Source organism: Dermochelys coriacea, chromosome 11 (genome assembly GCF_009764565.3).
Source record: "Dermochelys coriacea isolate rDerCor1 chromosome 11, rDerCor1.pri.v4, whole genome shotgun sequence".
In the NCBI taxonomy this organism is placed as follows: Eukaryota; Metazoa; Chordata; order Testudines; family Dermochelyidae; genus Dermochelys; species Dermochelys coriacea.
The window spans coordinates 64,765,126-64,782,866 of NC_050078.2; the positions used below are offsets into that span (position 1 = coordinate 64,765,126).

The window sequence follows — 17,741 nt, forward strand, 5'->3', positions numbered from 1 at the left end:
ACCAGTCTAGGTTATTAAGCCTATGCCCAGATATCATACTCTGAAATTTCCCACACTAAATACAGATTGCAGTGCAACAATTATAATTATGGCCCTTGTTAGTATACACACAATCATCAAATGCGGGATGCTCTTAGTATGTTAATGCTTCCTGCTTATAGATAATATTCTGGGTTGAATGCACTCTGAGGCTAAAGAACAGTACAAACAACTACTTAATCCTCAAACCATCCCATGTGAGGTAGGCAATTGTTATCCCAGTTTGATAGTTGCAGAAACTGAAGAAAAGAGCTAGCAATGTGTGACCAGCAATGTGTATTTACTGAACAGTTTACTCTGACAGCAGTTTACTCAGACAGCAAACCCAAAGCACAGATGCATGCTGGCCAGTTCCGAAACCCATGGAACATGCGAATAAACTAAATTAAACAGAGCCTGATTCTGCTATTCCTACACTGGTATAAACTGTTGTGGTAGCACCTAGGGGATCTAACCCAAATGTGCAAGGTGCTGTGCAAACACAGAACCCAGACAGTCTCTACAAAGAGTTTACAATCTAATTATAAGACGAAAGAAAAACAGTGGATATAACAAACACACGTGCACTCCCTTTGATTTCTATAGGAGCACTGGTATGGCAAGGTTCTATTCAACATTAGAATAGCAGAACTGGGATCCATGTCAGTACGATTTACTCACCTGTACAAGTGGTGCTGGATCAGGCTCAAATTTATGTAGCACACAATATATTGTAGTTTAAAATTAGCATTTGGAGCCAAATATGAAGACAAACACTGGGGCTGATTCTGATCTTGCTTGAACCAGGGACAATCCATAAAACTTCACTAGAATTACTGCTGATTTACACCACAGCAAGTGATTTACGCCACTGGGCCTGATTGCAACACCCTGCTGTTCCCCGCTGGCGATGTTGTACAGCCACTCTGCACAGGTGAAGAGGTGTAGGGTGCAAAGCTGCGGAGAATCATGCCTGCGGCATGTCTGGGCATAATCAGCTAAAAACCAACATTCACCTCAGAGTCTCCTATGACAGCAGATTCCACAGCGGGGAAAGCACTTTGCTTTAACAAGCTGATGTTTCTGAATGACAGTTGGGTTGATCTACTGAATTAATGGTATTTATTAACATATAACAACAGGCTCAAGCAAAGTAGATAACGTAAAGAAATTCTGCAGCTCCGAGGGCTATTTCTTCGGTTGCTCTTGGTTAAGGCAGCAAGCCTATCTTTAACTTCCCCTTAATTATGTCTACATTTAATGCCATTGGGTTTCCAGGGTGTTTTATGTCCCACTCACCTATTTATATTTCCAGATTTGCACTCAACAGGGACCTTTAGGGATAAGTGTCAGTCGCAACTGGATTCTGTAGGTCTAAAACTGAGGATGAGAGTAACGTGACAAATTTGGGGGTCAGACCTAGTGCACAGGAAATCCGAAAAGTGACACTGAAAATTTATTTACAAAAATTTAAAATGTAGAACCAGTCCCTCGGCTAGTGTCAGCAGGCGAAGAGCCACTGTAGTCAAAAATCAGAAGACGAAGAAAAAGCACACAACCTTTATTATGCATCAAATATAATCTCATAATTTTTTAAGGGCAACCTGATGATGCGTGAGCCCTTGGGTCTGGGGGTACTGCCAGCACGGAGATGGGGAAGATTTAAAGAGAGCGGAGCTGCTAGGATGATGGAGTTTCCCCAACTGCAAACTGGGGAGAATGGTAAAAACCTCCTTTGTAAAGTTCTTAAAGATCTAAGGCTGATCTATGGCTATGTCCGAGCTAGGCGTTATTATTATTTGGTCAGAGGGGGGTGTTTTCTGGGAAGCAGGAAGAGATGGATTGGGTGCATGGCCTGAGGCGAGGCTCTGCACTAGGGGAAGGAGTGTGTGGGAAGATCTGCGACGGGAGGTAGAAAGTTAAGTGGTATTTGATCTCGGAAAGAAGAGAGATCAGGGATGCAGATCAAGTCGCAGAAGGGAGTAGGAAAGGAGATGGGCACCATGTTCAGGCAGGAGGGAGGTGCAGCCAGGAGATGGTGCTGAACTTAAATGATGGTGTGGAACAACAGACAGCTGCAGTGGCACAGGAGCTAGCAAACAGAGCTGTAAACAGGGGAGTTTGAGTCGGAGTTCTGTTGGAAGAGATGGTGGGAAGGCTATGACAAATACGGAGGCAGCTGTGGTAGTGACTCCTGTAGTGGAAGACACAATGAGGATGACTGAATGTGGAAGCTGTGGTATGTACATGATCCTGGAGGGGGGACCTGGTAAGAGATTTGTCTGCATGAAATGCCGTCTGATAGAGCTGATGGAGGAAAAGATCTGAGGTTTGGAGATGCAGGTGGAAAGTCTGGTTGAGTTTAGGAAGGGGTTTGAGCAGATGATGGAGCAAAGACATGAGGTATCTGGTATCTGAAGGGAAAAGCTCAGACTTACAGATGGAAGCAGGGCTGGGGAATTTTGAGGGGAGACTGGGTGAGGAAAGTGGTCAGTGGAAGCATGTGACTAAAAGAACCAGGCAGAGGAAAAGACGGGCTAGTGAAGGAGAAACAGAGCTTAGGAACAGGTTTGCAGAGTTGGAAAATGAAGAAGGGGCTCAGCAGGTAGTCGCTGAAAGTGGAAGGGCAAGGAAGAAGAGAAGAGAGGCTAGTCCTATAGGAAAAGGGGAAGAGTCAAAATAGAGCCTCTCCTACGATAGTGCTTGGGGTGTGCTATAGACTACCGGGATCTAATTTGGATATGGATAGAGCCCTTTTTAATGTTTTTAATAAAGTAAATACTAATGGAAACTGCGTGATCCTGGGAGACTTGAACTTCCCAGATATAGACTGGAGGACCAGTGCTAGTAATAATAATAGGACTCAGATTTTCCTAGATGCGATAGCTGATGGATTTCTTCATCAAGTAGTTGCTGAACCGACTAGAGGGGATGCCATTTTAGATTTAATTTTGGTGAGTAGCGAGGACCTCATAGAAGAAATGGTTGAGGGGATAATCTTGGCTCAAGTGATCATGAGCTAATTCAGTTCAAACTGAACGGAAGGATTAACAAAAATGAATCTGCAACTAGAGTTTTTGATTTCAAAAGGGCTGACTTTCAAAAATTAAGGAAATTAGTTAGGGAAGTGGATTGGACTGAAGAATTTATGGATCTAAAGGTAGAGGAGGCCTGGGATTACTTTAAATCAAAGCTGCAGAAGCTATCGGAAGCCTGTAGGGGAAAAAATTCATAGGCAGGAGTTGTAGACCAAGCTGGATGAGCAAGCATCTTAGAAAGGTGATTAAGAAGAAGCAGAAAGCATAGAGGGAGTGGAAGATGGGAGGGATCAACAAGGAAAGCTACCTTATTGAGGTCAGAACATGTAGGGATAAAGTGAGACAGGCTAAAAGTCGAGTAGAGTTGGACCTTGCAAAGGGAATTAAAACCAATAGTAAAAGGTTCTATAGCCATATAAATAAGAAGAAAACTAAGAAAGAAGAAGTGGGGCCGCTAAACACTGAGGATGGAGTGGAGGTTAAAGATAATCTAGGCATGGCCCAATATCTAAACAAATACTTTGACTCAGTCTTTAATAAGGCTAAAGAGGATCTTACGGATAATGGTAGCATGACAAATGGGAATGAGGATATGGAGGTAGATATTACCATATCTGAGGTAGAAGTGAAACTCAAACAGCTTAATGGGACTAAATCGGGGGGCCCAGATAACCTTCATCCAAGAATATTAAAGGAATTGGCACCTGAAATTGCAAGCCCATTAGCAAGAATTTTTAATGAATCTGTAAACTCAGGAATTGTACCGAATGATTGGAGAATTGCTGATATAGTTCCTATTTTTAAGAAAGGAAAAAAAGTGATCCGTGTAACTACAGGCCAGTTAGTTTGACATCTGTAGTATGCAAGGTCCTGGATAAAATTTTGAAGGAGAAATTAGTTAAGGACATTGAAGTCAATGGTAAATGGGACAAAATACAAAATGGTTTTACAAAAGGTAGATCGTGCCAAACCAACCTGATATCCTTCTTTGAGGAAGTAACAGATTGTTTAGATAAAGGAAACACAGTGGATCTAATTTACCTAGATTTCAGTAAGGTGTTTGATACCGTGCCACATGGGGAATTATTAGTTAAATTGGAGAAGATGGGGGATCAATATGAACATCAAAAGGTGGATAAGGAATTGGTTAAAGGGGAGACTGCAACGGGTCCTACTGAAAGGCGAACAGTCAGGCTGGAGGGAGGTTACCAGTGGAGTTCCTCAGGGATCGGTTTTGGGACCAATCTTATTTAATCTTTTTATTACTGACCTTGGCACAAAAAGTGGGAGTGTGCTAATAAAGTCTGCAGATGATACAAAGCTGGGAGGTATTGCCAATTCAGAGAAGGATCGGGATATTATACAGGAGGATCTGGATGACTTTGTAAACTGGAGTAATAGTAATAGGATGAAATTTAATAGTGAGAAGTGTAAGGTTATGCATTTAGGGATTCATAACAAGAATTTTAGTTATAAGCTGGGGACGCATCAATTAGAAGTAACGGAAGAGGAGAAGGACCTTGCAGTATTGGTTGATCATAGGATGACTATGAGCTGCCAATGTGATATGGCTGTGAAAAAAAGCTAATGCAGTTTTGGGATGCATCAGGAGAGGCATTTCCAGTAGGGATAAGGAGGTTTTAGTACCATTATACAAGGCACTGATGAGACCTCACCTGGAATACTGTGTGCAGTTCTGGTCTCCCATGTTTAAAAAGGATGAATTCAAACTGGAGCAGGTACAGAAAAGGGCTACTAGGATGATCCGAGGAATGGAAAACTTGTCTTATGAAAGGAGACTTAAGGAGCTTGGCTTGTTTAGCCTAACTAAAAGAAGGTTAAGGGGAAATATGATTGCTCTCTATAAATATATCAGAGGGATAAATACCGGAGAGGGAGAGGAATTATTTAAGCTCAGCACCAATGTGGACACAAGAACAAATGGGTATAAACTGGCCACCAGGAAGTTTAGACTTGAAATTAGATAAAGGTTTCTAACCATCAGAGGAGTGAAGTTTTGGAATAGCCTTCCAAGGGAAGCAGTGGGGGCAAAAGATCTATCTGGCTTTAAGATTCTACTCAATAAATTTATGGAGGAGATGGTATGATGAGATAATCTGATTTTGGTAATTAATTGATCTTTAAATATTCAGGATAAATAGGCCTAATCCCTGAGATGGGATATTAGATGATGAGATCTGAGTTACCCAGGAAGAATTTTCTGTAGTATCTGGCTGGTGAATCTTGCCCATATGCTCAGGGTTTAGCTGATCGCCATATTTGGGGTTGGGAAGGAATTTTTCCTCCAGGGCAGATTGGAGAGGCCCTGGAGGTTTTCGCCTTCCTCTGTAGCATGGGGTATGGGTCACTTGAGGGAGGATTCTCTGCTCCTTGAAGTCTTTAAACCACGATTTGAGGACTTCAATAGCTCAGATATAGGTGAGGTTTTTCGTAGGAGTCGGTGGGTGAGATTCTGTGGCCTGCGTTGTGCAGGAGGTCGGACTAGATGACCAGAATGGTCCCTTCTGACCTTAGTATCTACGAATCTATGAACAAAATTTTGGTGAAGCCACTGTCCCTGTTACCCTTACTACATCTCTGTACACCTGACTCTGGGCCTGACCCTTCAAACATGGCCATGAGTACCACAGCTCATGAGAGTAGTTCCACTGAGTTAGATGGGTGAAGCACCCAAATGCCTGAGTGTTTGCAGGACTGGGCCCAATGTCTGTTTTATGCAGGACACGTTTAGCCAAAATAATTTTGTTAGTAAAGAAGGTCTAGGTAAAAAACAAAGGTAGAAGTCAGAACTGAGACTCTCAAATCTACCTTTTAAATGAATGCTTCTTCAAAATACAATGCTTGTTAGAAAAGTTACTGTGTTACGTAGGCCCAGGTAACTATTTAACCTTTTTCCAGTTGCATATTCCAATTACATAGTTACTGTTCAACTCTGCAAAGACACCAAAACCAAAGATTGGTCCAGAAGATTTTGAGCAGATATGACAGATGCACATGGGATCAGATTGTCAAAAGGACTCAGCTCCCATTTAGGTACCTAAATAAGGTCACTATTTTAAAAAAAACAGGGCTCAACACTGCAGCCGATGTGCCACTTAGAGCAAGATTTTCAACAGATCAGCAGTTGTTACGCTGACCTGTTTGGAAAATCTGGCCCTAAATTGTGAGCACAGCTCAGTGGAGCTGACACTGTGGAGAGGTCATCCAGGAGAAAACGTAACTGAAGCCAACGAAAATTGGATGGGAAGTGATACAATGATGGGTGCACTTCCGTAGCACCAAAGGATTTTCTGGAAGTGCTCTTTGCGATGCCTTTTAGTATCTGTACTCAGCATAGATCTTTGATATTCCCACAAAGGCTCAAATGCATTCTTCTCCAATGGCAGTGCAGCCATAACACAATACAGCCACAATCTTGCAAAGAATTACAGGTGTATTTAACTTTATGGACTATGACTAGTCCCACTGACTTCTGTAAAACAAGGTGTACAGTTAGGAACATGCATAAGTCTTTGCAGGAATGTGGCTTAAGCTTACTGTGGCATCTATGCTGGTTGATACAGCACTGCTATTTTAAACCTAAGTTTTTATGTTTTTACCTTAAAACTTTATGCCTTACCTGACATTGGGAGAACATTAACTTTGCAAAGTTAGAACAGTTTAACCTTGACATAACAGAACCACTCTCCACAGTTCTAAAATAGAGATACAAAAAAGTATTTCACCAAAATACGAAGTCATCCAACAAGTGAGTGACTTGACCTGCTGAATGCAAGGAGACTATTCACAGGAGTAAAAAGAAAAGGAGTACTTGTGGCACCTTAGAGACTAACAAATTTATTAATATTATTTATAAATTTCTGAGTCTCTAAGGTGCCACAAGTACTCCTTTTCTTTTTGCGAATACAGACTAACACGGCTGCTACTCTGAAACCTATTCACAGGAGTAAAATCATTCATGTATGTAAGTGTTGGCAAGATCAGGACCTTATTCACTGGGTAGCATTAAACTTAACCTTAAACACAAGACATAACATTTTATCTAAGTAGAAAGAAAGAAAACCCTTATAAAGGATAATCTTACTCACAGTGAGTAGTGACTTACTTTGGGTGAAGTCCTAATAAAACTACTTATGGAGTAAGGTGCAACTCAACTTAAGGGTTGCAGAATCGGACACAAATTAACCACTTCATTCAATTTCTGAATCAATGAAATTTTCCCAGTTAATTCATGAGATTTACAGCCCTGATGTTTTAAAAGGTTGTTCTGTATCGTAATACAAATAAGCATAGTTATTATAGACAATTTTACATCCACAAGGATGTTATGTTTTCATTTCTGATTAATTTATTTTATTTTATTTCATTTCAGGATGAAGAGAAATAAACTTTCTACCACAAAGCTGAGTAAGCAATAGCAGATTATATCCATGTGTAGTGACCAGGTACTGACAAAACAGAGGACAACTCTGAAAACCCATTTACAATCAGGGATATTAAAGCCTACTTTGAGACATTTTGGTCAATAAATTAACAACCTAATAGGAAAAAGAAAAGGAGTACTTGTGGCACCTTAGAGACTAACAAATTTATTAGAGCATAAGCTTTCGTGAGCTACAGCTCACTTCATCAGATGCATTTGGTGCATTTTCCACCAAATGCATCCGATGAAGTGAGCTGTAGCTCACGAAAGCTTATGCTCTAATAAATTTGTTAGTCTCTAAGGTGCCACAAGTACTCCTTTTCTTTTTGCGAATACAGACTAACACGGCTGCTACTCTGCAACCTAATAGGAGATGATCAGTTGTTTGGTTGGGTTTTTTTGCACTAAACTTAAGCCTGGAATAAATTTTTAACTCCAAGCAATAAAAGAGAAGGCAGATCCTGAGCTGGCGTAAATTGTAATGGCTTCAGTCAAGTCAATGGTACTATGACTAAATTTATACCAGCTGAGGATCTCGTCCCCAAAGTTTAAAATGACTGATTGGGCTTTCAATACATTTCTAATTATTTAAAGGACTCCCAAAGAAAGCAGAGTCTATGAAGTTTAGAAAGATCCTTGATGAGCACTTACTTAAAAAAAGAAAGGATAGCTATAGAGGAGGGGAACCAGGACAGGGAAATCAAACGTAAATTGAAAGAGGCTTCCAATATGACTGGCCAATTTATATTTTGCTGCTTCTGGACTATGGCCTATTTACACTTTGCACAGGATGGCTGACTCCCAAGAGAAGCCACAGAAAGGAAATACCCTTAAAAAGCTTATAACTTTGTAAGTCCTCCCCTCCAGCACAGCTAAGACAGCAAATTGTTGTTTTGTATTGTTGAACCGGATGTCAGAAGACTGCCAAGCACGGCCCACAGACCTGCTAATTAAGTGAACTGATTGTGTTTGTTTTGGAACCATTTGCCAACAAAGGAATGTGTCATGCTGATTAGTGAGAGGAGGGTATGTAATATATGTGTATTCAAACCCAGATGAGTGCATAATCCAGGTATTCACTCTGTTTGCTCAAGGACTGACAAAAATGAACGGTGAGCAAACAAGCGGAGCAAAGAGAAACACCAGTCCTTTAAGAGGGGTCCCTTGTGCTTCCCCCTTTCTTTCTTAGATACCTCTGTCTAAACAAGGGCCCATCCTTCACAAATTTCAACTCAAAACAAAGGAGAATATTTTGGAATGAGACTTTCCTATGCCTCAGCTGACATGAGACTCTGCATACATTTACGGCCCTCGAAAGCTGAAGTCTAGCTGGGTTTGAAAGGGCCAGATCAGTGGTTCTCAACCAGGGGTACGTGCCCCGGGGTACGCAGGGGTCTTCCAAGGGGTACATCAGCTCATCTAGATATTTGCCTAGTTTTACAACAGGCTACATAAAAAGCACCACTAAAGTCAGTACAAACTACAGTTTCATACAATGACTTGTTTATACTGCTCTGTATACTATACACTGAAATGTAAGCACAATATTTATATTCCAATTGATTTATTTTATAATTCTATGGTAAAAATGAGAACATCAGCAATTTTTTGGTAATAACGTGGGGTGACACTTTTGTATTTTTATGTCTGATTTTGTAAACAAGTAGTTTTTAAGCGAGGTGAAACTTGGGGGTATGCAAGACAAATCAGATCCCTGAAAGGGCTACAGTAGTCTGAAAAGGTTGGGAATCACGGAGCTAGATTAGGGGTTCTCAACCTTTTTCTTTCTGAGGTCCTCCCAACATGCTATAGAAACTCCATGGCCCACCTGTGCCACAACAGCTGTTTTTCTGCATATAAAAGCATAGGTGCCAGGACTAGGGTGCAGCCGCATCCCCTGGCTTGAAGTGGCTTCCGTCATATACAGGGTTCAATTTGGTTCAATGGCTCTCACCTCCACTATACAAATTGTTCCAGCCCCCCACTGTGTAAAACCCAGGGCCGGCATTGGGGGCAGAAAGCAGGGCAATTGTCTGGGTCTCCATGCCACAAGGGGCCCTGCAAAGTTAAGTTGCTCAGGTTTCGGCTCCAGCCATGGATAGCGGGGCTCGGGGCAGTGGGACTTCGGCTTTCTGCTCTGGGCTCCAGTGAGTCTAATGCCGGCTCTGCTTGGGGGATCCCCCTGAAACCTGCTTGTGGCCCCCAGGGGGCTTCGGACCCCAGGTTGAGAACTGATGAGCTAGATGACAGCTGTCACTCTGGTTCCTCCGAAGTGTGTGAGCTATTTAGTAGGAAGCAGAAAGGCAAGGCTGTGGCAAAAACAACTCCACACCCAAATCAGGACACAGAAACTCACTTTGTCTTTCAGCCATTTAACGAAGGGGTCACTGAACAAAGAACAACTTATTTTTGCCATCAACTGCAGATCTGTTTATTACTTGTTTTCTACCCTAAATTTAATAAAAAGAAGCTAAAACAATACTAAGATCCAAATTTTGTTCTGTGTTACACCAGTGCAATCCCATTGATTTCAATGGGTATGCGCTGGGACAGCTGAGAGCAGAATTTGGTCCTCTGGGACACTTGTGACCACATTTTCAGCCAGCCCCAAATACTTCCTTTTCTTCCACATGCCACTGATGATGGCCGTAAAAAGTTGCCATGCGCCTCTTTCTGATGGTGAAGAATCCAGTTCAGTTTGCTAGTAAAACCAATTGCATGCTCAAAAACCTACAAGCAACACCAAAGAAAATTAGGCTTCTGAGTTAAAGCTGCCATTCTCTTCTTATCTTCACATCTATAGCATGGCACCGAAGAGTCTAGATGATCATAGGTACCATGAGTTGCAACACTCGGGGGCAAGAATATGAGAAAAAGAGTGAATCCCAGAAAAGTGCGACTGAAAGTGAAAACTGCAACTGAAACCTAATTACAGCCTTGTAAACCTTGTAACAGAACATCTAAATTACAAATCTAAGGGCTTGTCTCCACTTACCGGTGGACTGATGTTGCAGCGATCGATCCATCGGGGTCGATTTAGAGGGTCTAGTGAAGACCCGCTAAATCAACCGCTGATCACTCTCCCGTCGACTCCGGTACTCCACCGAAACGAGAAGCATAAGGTAAGTCAACGGGAGAGTTTCTGCTGTCAACCCAGCGCAGTGTAGACAGCGCAGCAAGTCGACCTAAGCTACGTCGAGTCCAGCTACGTTATTCACATAGCTGGAATTGCATAACATACATCGATTTAACCCTGTAGTATAGACCTGCCCTAAATTCGCACCAATAGCTGTTTAGGAAGCCTGTTGTTTTATATTCCAGTAAAAAGTACAGCACAAGTCATGTCTTCAGGTTTAGATGAGTAAGAGCATCCAAGTTCTCTGAATCTTGTTCTGGTTCTCTCTTCTCACAGGTATAGTTTATTCTGGGTATTGTAACTATTTCTATCTATCTGTGTAGGTCCTTATATTATGCCTATCACCATGATGAGTGGCTAGATCAGCAATCTTTGTCATGTGTATCAGACAGCGGCACATATGACCTGCTTTCCCCTCTGCTCCCCATGTGCTGGTGGAGCACCAAGTGAAATATACAAGCTCACTTGTCAATGTCAGTTGCCTCTGGTTGCAGGTGGAATAGAGCAGGAACATTAAATTGAAAGGATCTGGTTAGTTTCTCTTTGCTGCTCTGCTCCAAGGCAGAATGGGGTATTGGCAAGGAGAGGGAAAAAACTAGTGAGGAGGGGAAGCGGTGAGGATGGGGATGGATGGGGATAAAAGCAAGGATTAGCAAACGAAGAGGAGGGAGGGGAGCAAAAGAAACGAACAGCTAAAAAAGGAGAGCAACGTTGGAGACCCTTCATTGTTTGTGACATAATTAAACCTGTTACTGAAGAAAGCTTCCTTTGGCGGGCATGACTTCAATAATTATTTTGTATTTGTTGCATTGTGCCACTTGAACAAAAATAACTGCTGACCTCTGATGTACAAATAGATTTGATGTACAAATAGAGAGAGGAGCTGTTTCACTCGGCTTTCATTAGCCCTTTGAGAAATGCTATCTCTTTCAAGAAAGTTTTAAATTCTGCAAGTGTGAGATATGCAGTCTCTGGTTTCAGTTGCCAGGCTGTAGACACTACAAACCCCAGGGCTTTGGTGGCCAATCAAACATTCAATAGGCAAATCGTGTACACACACACACTTCAATTAAGCTTCACTACCTGACTATTTCACTACTTATTTTTCTGTTCTCTTCAGGCTTTGTGGATATCTTTAATTGTTTAGTACCGTCTTCATAGTCTTCTTGCGCCGTTTCATCTATGTCTTTCCCTTTCCAATTTCTCCCTCCAGATACATTTTTCTTGCACACCATTTATAAAACAAAACTGCACACCTTGTTTAATTTATGTCCCATGCTTTGTCTCCACATTTCTTGGAATGTGAATTCAGAGAAGGAATGTGCAAATACTCTTTGAAAGACATGTCAGCCTGAAACCCCTAACAGGCTGGCCTTGGCCACTCCTGACACAGAGATCTTTGTCAACTCAACGCAGAATTTTTAACAAGCTGATCCTGATCATCCCCAGAGTAGGCTCCTCTAACTTTTTTTGCTTTAATTCTACTAATGCAACCTGATAATAAATTAAGATGACGGTGTATTTGCAAAGGACAGATTGTACTGCTGGAGGTGTCATTGCCTTGATGGATAAGAAATTCAAGGTCTTTACCTCTTGTGATTTTTCTAAACCCAAGAAACTTCTTGAAAAAGTAAGAACATTGCTCCAGTGTTATGGTCAAATTCCAGTTTGGGTTATTGCATTGAGCCTTGTTAGATGGTCCATGTGATTTCAATTGGATACACTATCCATCCTCACTTCCTGTTCCCAGACTGTTATTAAACAGCTGTTGTATTCTCACCTAGAGGCAGCTACATTTTAGTGGTGGGTGGGTGAGACGACTTCTGTGTGTGCACGTGGATGTCAATATAAATCTATGTATACACACTTGGACAACAGAGTATCAGTTATATCCTTACCTCACAGTAAGGGAGCGGCTGTAACTCAGAAGAGGTGATAATTATCTAATAATGCATGGGTACATTCTACCATAGGTCCAGTGAAATTGAAGGCAGGAAAGACCTAAAAAGTCATCCTCAGCTTTGGATTTGTAGGACCCTGTGAAAACTCAGTTTGTGCTTAGCCACAGGGAGATTTCAAGTATTCCTGCTGGAAAGCAGCCACTGAACACCTCTATCCTTTTGAGCGTTAGCAGTGGGATCTACTGGTGTTTGAGACCTGTGTGAAATGGGGCTTTAGGTCCTTTTGAACCAGATAAATGACAAAGTGGCCCTTCTCCATCTATCTGCATGCAGGCTCAGGGATGGCCTCTCTGGAACACAAGTCCAGGGCAGACGTCCTTAACTGAGAACTAGTGAGGCCCACTCCCCACAACCACTGAAATGGAATGTCATTTGACCTGGAATTTGAGAGGATAAGACATGCAGGTAAAACATATGAAAGGAAGCATACTGTACCTGCTTGTTGAAATATCCTCAAAGGGGTAAAGGATCTCTCCATTGTTACAAATCTCGCAGATGAAGCCCTTTTGGCTACAAAGGCTGCAGCTGTACACATGAGAGGTGGCAAACTTGATTACCTTCCCCAAGAATGGAGCCAATTTTCCTTCAATGACCTGGAAGAAGAAAACAATGACATTGACAAACCCATAAAGGAGCAGGATTCCTTGAAACAGTGACAGGTTTGTCTCACTTTCATTAAGACAGGGAAGTGTCTACTCACAGCCAGCTGAAATAATCTAGAAATAAGAAGAGAACACTTCAACCTCTCTGGCCACTCAGTAAAAGACTTAAGGGTGGCAATTTTGCAACAGAAAAGCTTCAAAAACATATTCCAATGAGAAACTGCTGAGCTTGAATTAATATGCAAACTAGATACCATTAACTTGGATTTGAACAGAGACTGGGAGTGGCTGGATCATTACACATTTTGAATCTATTTCCCTAAGTTAAGTATCCTCAGACCTTCTTGTCAACTGTCTAAATGGGCCATCTTGATTATCACTACAAAAGTTTTTTTCTCCTGCTGATAATAGCTCATCTTAATTAATTAGCTTCTTACAGTTTGTATGGCAACTTCCACCTTCTCTGTATGTATATATCTATATCTATATCTATATATCTTCTTATTTTATGTTCCATTCTATGCATCCGATGAAGTGGGCTGTAGCCCATGAAAGCTTATGCTCTAATAAATTTGTTAGTCTCTAAGGTGCCACAAGTACTCCTGTTCTTTTTGCAGATACAGACTAACACGGCTGCTACTCTGAAACTTGAAATAATCTGAATATAACTCCCAGTTATAGCTGCATGCAAATCATAAGTATGGTCAAAGTAATATTAATGGTCAAATCTGTGCAGAACTGACAATGGTGAAAAGTGGAAAATTCATGTGATCGTCCCCCGTTAAGCGTATATATGGCAACAACATTACTGAATAGTGGATCATTCTTTGTACTACATATGTTCAAATACCAAGGCATGATGGGATAAGATAGGGGTTTGTCTATACCATGGGGGAATGCGCTCTAGGGGGTATGATTTCTAAAATGCACTAACTGGTCTGGGCAGACTCTGCTGGTGGACACTAATCATTTCCTACTACCCTTCAATGTAGTGCTGTTTGAAACAGTACTACATTAAAGTGCACTAGGGAACTTTTAGTGCACACCAGCGGTGGTCACACAGACCAATTAATGTGCAACGTGCAGTGCCTTTAGAAACTACACTCTCACAGAATGCACTACCCCACCGTGTAGACAAGCCTAAGAAGAGTTTCATTATTTCATATAAACATAAATGCAGAAAGATCTGTGAAACTACCTTAAATTCTTTTCCTTTGCTCTTACTTTTTATTCACTTTTTTTGGCCCAACCGCCAATGATGTTTTAAAATCCGAATTTTTTCTTCATTCACTTTTATTACGAATCACAACTCTGCACCCAAATCTATTTTTCCCATTGATCAAATGGAGGTTTTTAATTCTAAAAGAAGTGATTTTTTGGTACATCGATAACCATTCCAACATTGTATTTATTCTTTTCTACAACTAGATGAATTCTAAAATAAATTATTCAAAGGAAAAGCCCGTTTCCCCTTAAGTGACCAGCTCTCCAATCAAAAAGACCCACATCAATCCACTATCAGACAATAGTGTAAGGCAATCAGAAGTGATTTGCACTCTCTTATTGGTGTGAAAAAACTGTCTTGTAGATTAAGCCCTTAGCCACAACACTCCTCTAAATTTCTGATTCAGTGACAACCTTTCAATAAGGGCGCTTCAGGCAAAATACTTCTTCAGACAAAATTTCATGAACTTTACTCCCTAAACTAGCAGAATTTCTTAATGAGCAAAGCACAGGGCCCTCATATGATACTTTTCCTCCCCTCTCTTCCCATGGTGTGAATGGTAGCTTGCTAGATTACTGGTAGAAATGTGTCGTAGGATTTGACACTGACCTACAGTTAATAGGAACATTATAACTGTTCTTTAAAGGAATATGCTAAAGATGCCCCCAGCTCCCATATAGATGAAGGATCATATTTAAACGTGTGCCTAACTTGCCAGGTTGGGCTCACATGGATTTTCAACACATTTTGCCCAATGGTTTTAAATCACACGGTTTCATACCACTTGAGTTTCACTGGACATTTCAGGTTGATACAAAGCCAATGTGGCCAAGGTGAAGCTCAAAGCAAAGCTGGTGAATACAAATCCCAGTAGCATTCTTCATCTCTGTCTAGCAGTGTTATTTCTTAAGGCCCATTCTATTCCATCACCCTTCCCATCACCATCACTGGGAGAACACGAGCAGGAAAGGAAATTTAATGGATGCCACTGAATGGAAGTGTCCCCTCCTTGCCAAAGCTCTGCACTGTTGAGAACATCTGCGAGAACAGGAAGCGGCGATGTTATTGCTAACATTACAGATAGGACATCTGCTCATGTTCGAGGGGAAAATGACGTTCCTATTGCATCCTGGCATAGGAAGATCCCTTATAGTGGAACATAAACAATTCAGAAAGGTCACTGCATGTAACGGAACATGAAGGCTTGGTTCAAGGCACTGACACTGCTAACCTTATAGGCAGATCCAAACCTGAGGAGCAACAAGTTAATGCTGCAGTGTTAGAACAAAAGTAAGATCTTTTGCTTTCAAACTCAAGAGCAACTGAGGGTCAAAAGTCCAAATCAAGCGGGGGGGGGGGGTGGAGGACGGAAGTTTAGCAGCATCCAAGAAGCGTGAGACACAGCAGCAGTGTTGTTTAAACGTCTTGGCCAGAGTTTCAAAGTTGGCTAGTGATTTTGGGGTGCCTCAGGTATTTTTTAGGTCCCAGCCCGAGTCACCTTAATAGGACCTGATTTTCAGGGTGGGTGCTGAGCACGGCCTGAAAGTCAGGCCTCTTTTATGTGTGGCACTGAGCAGCTGAGGTGCCCCCAATCAGCAGTCAGAAAACCTTGGCCAGAAAACCATAATTGGAACCAACAGACTAAGAGGACTGGCTAAATGGGGGGAGGGAGTTATGTATATTTGAAGGACTCTTGTTTAAATATTAAAACAAAAAGATATCAGGTCTGTGTCTGAATGCAAATAACGTGTGAGGAGAAAGCAGGGCCTGGAGTTTCGTCTTTGTCATTTAAAGAACTCTTCTCCATGATTCATTCACTCCCTGCTCTCTCTCCAAGCCTGTGGAAATGCTTCAATTTCTGCACCTCAAAGAGCGTTAACTCTCCGGGAGTGGCAGCAAGCCCGCAAAGAAAGGCTCTTCCAACACAGACGCATGAAATGTACATACACAGCTTCAGCAAAGGCAATAACGTACAGGCATTTTTCTAACAGGAAGGCGTGGATAATATTGTAGCCCCTGATAACACATGCTGCAAATTACACATCAGTAAAGCAAGGCCTGGCTTTAACATTAACCCTTACTTTATCGCTACACGGGCACTCACCCAACAGCACCCCTTTGAATAGGAAAAGAAATCTGAGGGATCCTTTGCAATACTCCTAGGGATCTAAGGACTGATCCAGCACACAGAACAGAGTGTAGCAAGTGCTTGGTCCTATGGGCAAGATACAGCCGTTGCTTCATACAGCACTGCACTAACTTCTATATGCATTTCAGAGGTTGAGAGACGCCACTTGGATAGTTACTCTGGTCTACACTACAGCGTTAGGTTGACGTAAGGCAGCTTATGTCAGCCTAACTCTGTAAGCGTCTACAGTACAATGTTGCTCCCGCTGATGTAAGTTGCCCACTACACCGACCTAATAACTCAGCTCCGCAAGAAGCGTAGCACTTAGATCGATGTAGTTAGAGTGACGTAGTGTGAAGTACCAGGGTCAGGAATGGGATAGATAATAAATCAGATGATATCATAAAGCTCTGGTATGCCCACACTTTGAATACTGTGTGCAGGTCTGGTCACACATCCCAAAAAAGATACACTAGAATTGGAAAAGGTGCAGAGAGTGACAACAAGAATGATGAGGGGGATGGGACAGCTTCCTTAAGAGGAGAGATTAAAAAGACTGGGACAGATCCGTTTAGGAAAGACCCGACTGAAGGGGGATATGACAGGGGTCCATAAATCATGCCTGGTGTTGAGAAAGTGAATAAGGAAGTGTTATTTACTCCTTCACATAACACAAGAACTAAGGGTCACCCGATGAAATTAATACACAACAGGTTTAGAACAAACAAAAGGAAGTGCTTCTTCACACAATGCACAGTCAGCCGGTGGAACTTGTTGCTATGGGCTGTTGTGAAGGCCAAAAGAATAAATGGGTTCTAAAAAGAATTAGCCAAGTTGGTGGAGGATAGGTCCATCAATGGCTATTAGCCAAGATGGCCAGGAACACAACCCCATGCTCTGGGTGTCCCTAAACCTCCAAGTGACAGAAGCTGGGCCTGGACAATAGGGGATGGATCACTTGATCAACTGCCCTGTTCTGTTCATTCCCTCTGAAGCATCTGGTACTGGTCACACGCAGAGATAGGGTACTGAGGTAGGTGGACCACTGGTCTGACCCAGTATGGCCATTTTGGGGTCAACATTCCATCCAATATCTGGATAACTGGACTCTTTTAGTCTTTCTTAATTCACAGTTGTGGTGGGACAAAAAAGTTCAGATCAAAATGCCAATCCTATAGCCATTTAATCT

The 17,741-nt window shown here is 41.9% G+C and overlaps 1 protein-coding gene across 3 annotated transcripts in view; it reads right to left on the reverse strand.

Annotated features, from left to right (window-relative positions):
* The window catches only part of PLEKHM3 (pleckstrin homology domain containing M3), a 137,758-nt gene that overhangs the window by 24,020 nt on the left and 95,997 nt on the right, over nt 1-17,741 (reverse strand). For all 3 annotated transcript variants that reach the window (XM_043505656.1, XM_038422576.2, XM_043505654.1), the window contains one exon: nt 13,033-13,190. In XM_043505656.1, the coding sequence (XP_043361591.1) occupies nt 13,033-13,190 (158 nt within the window). The remainder of the gene's footprint in view (nt 1-13,032; nt 13,191-17,741) is intronic.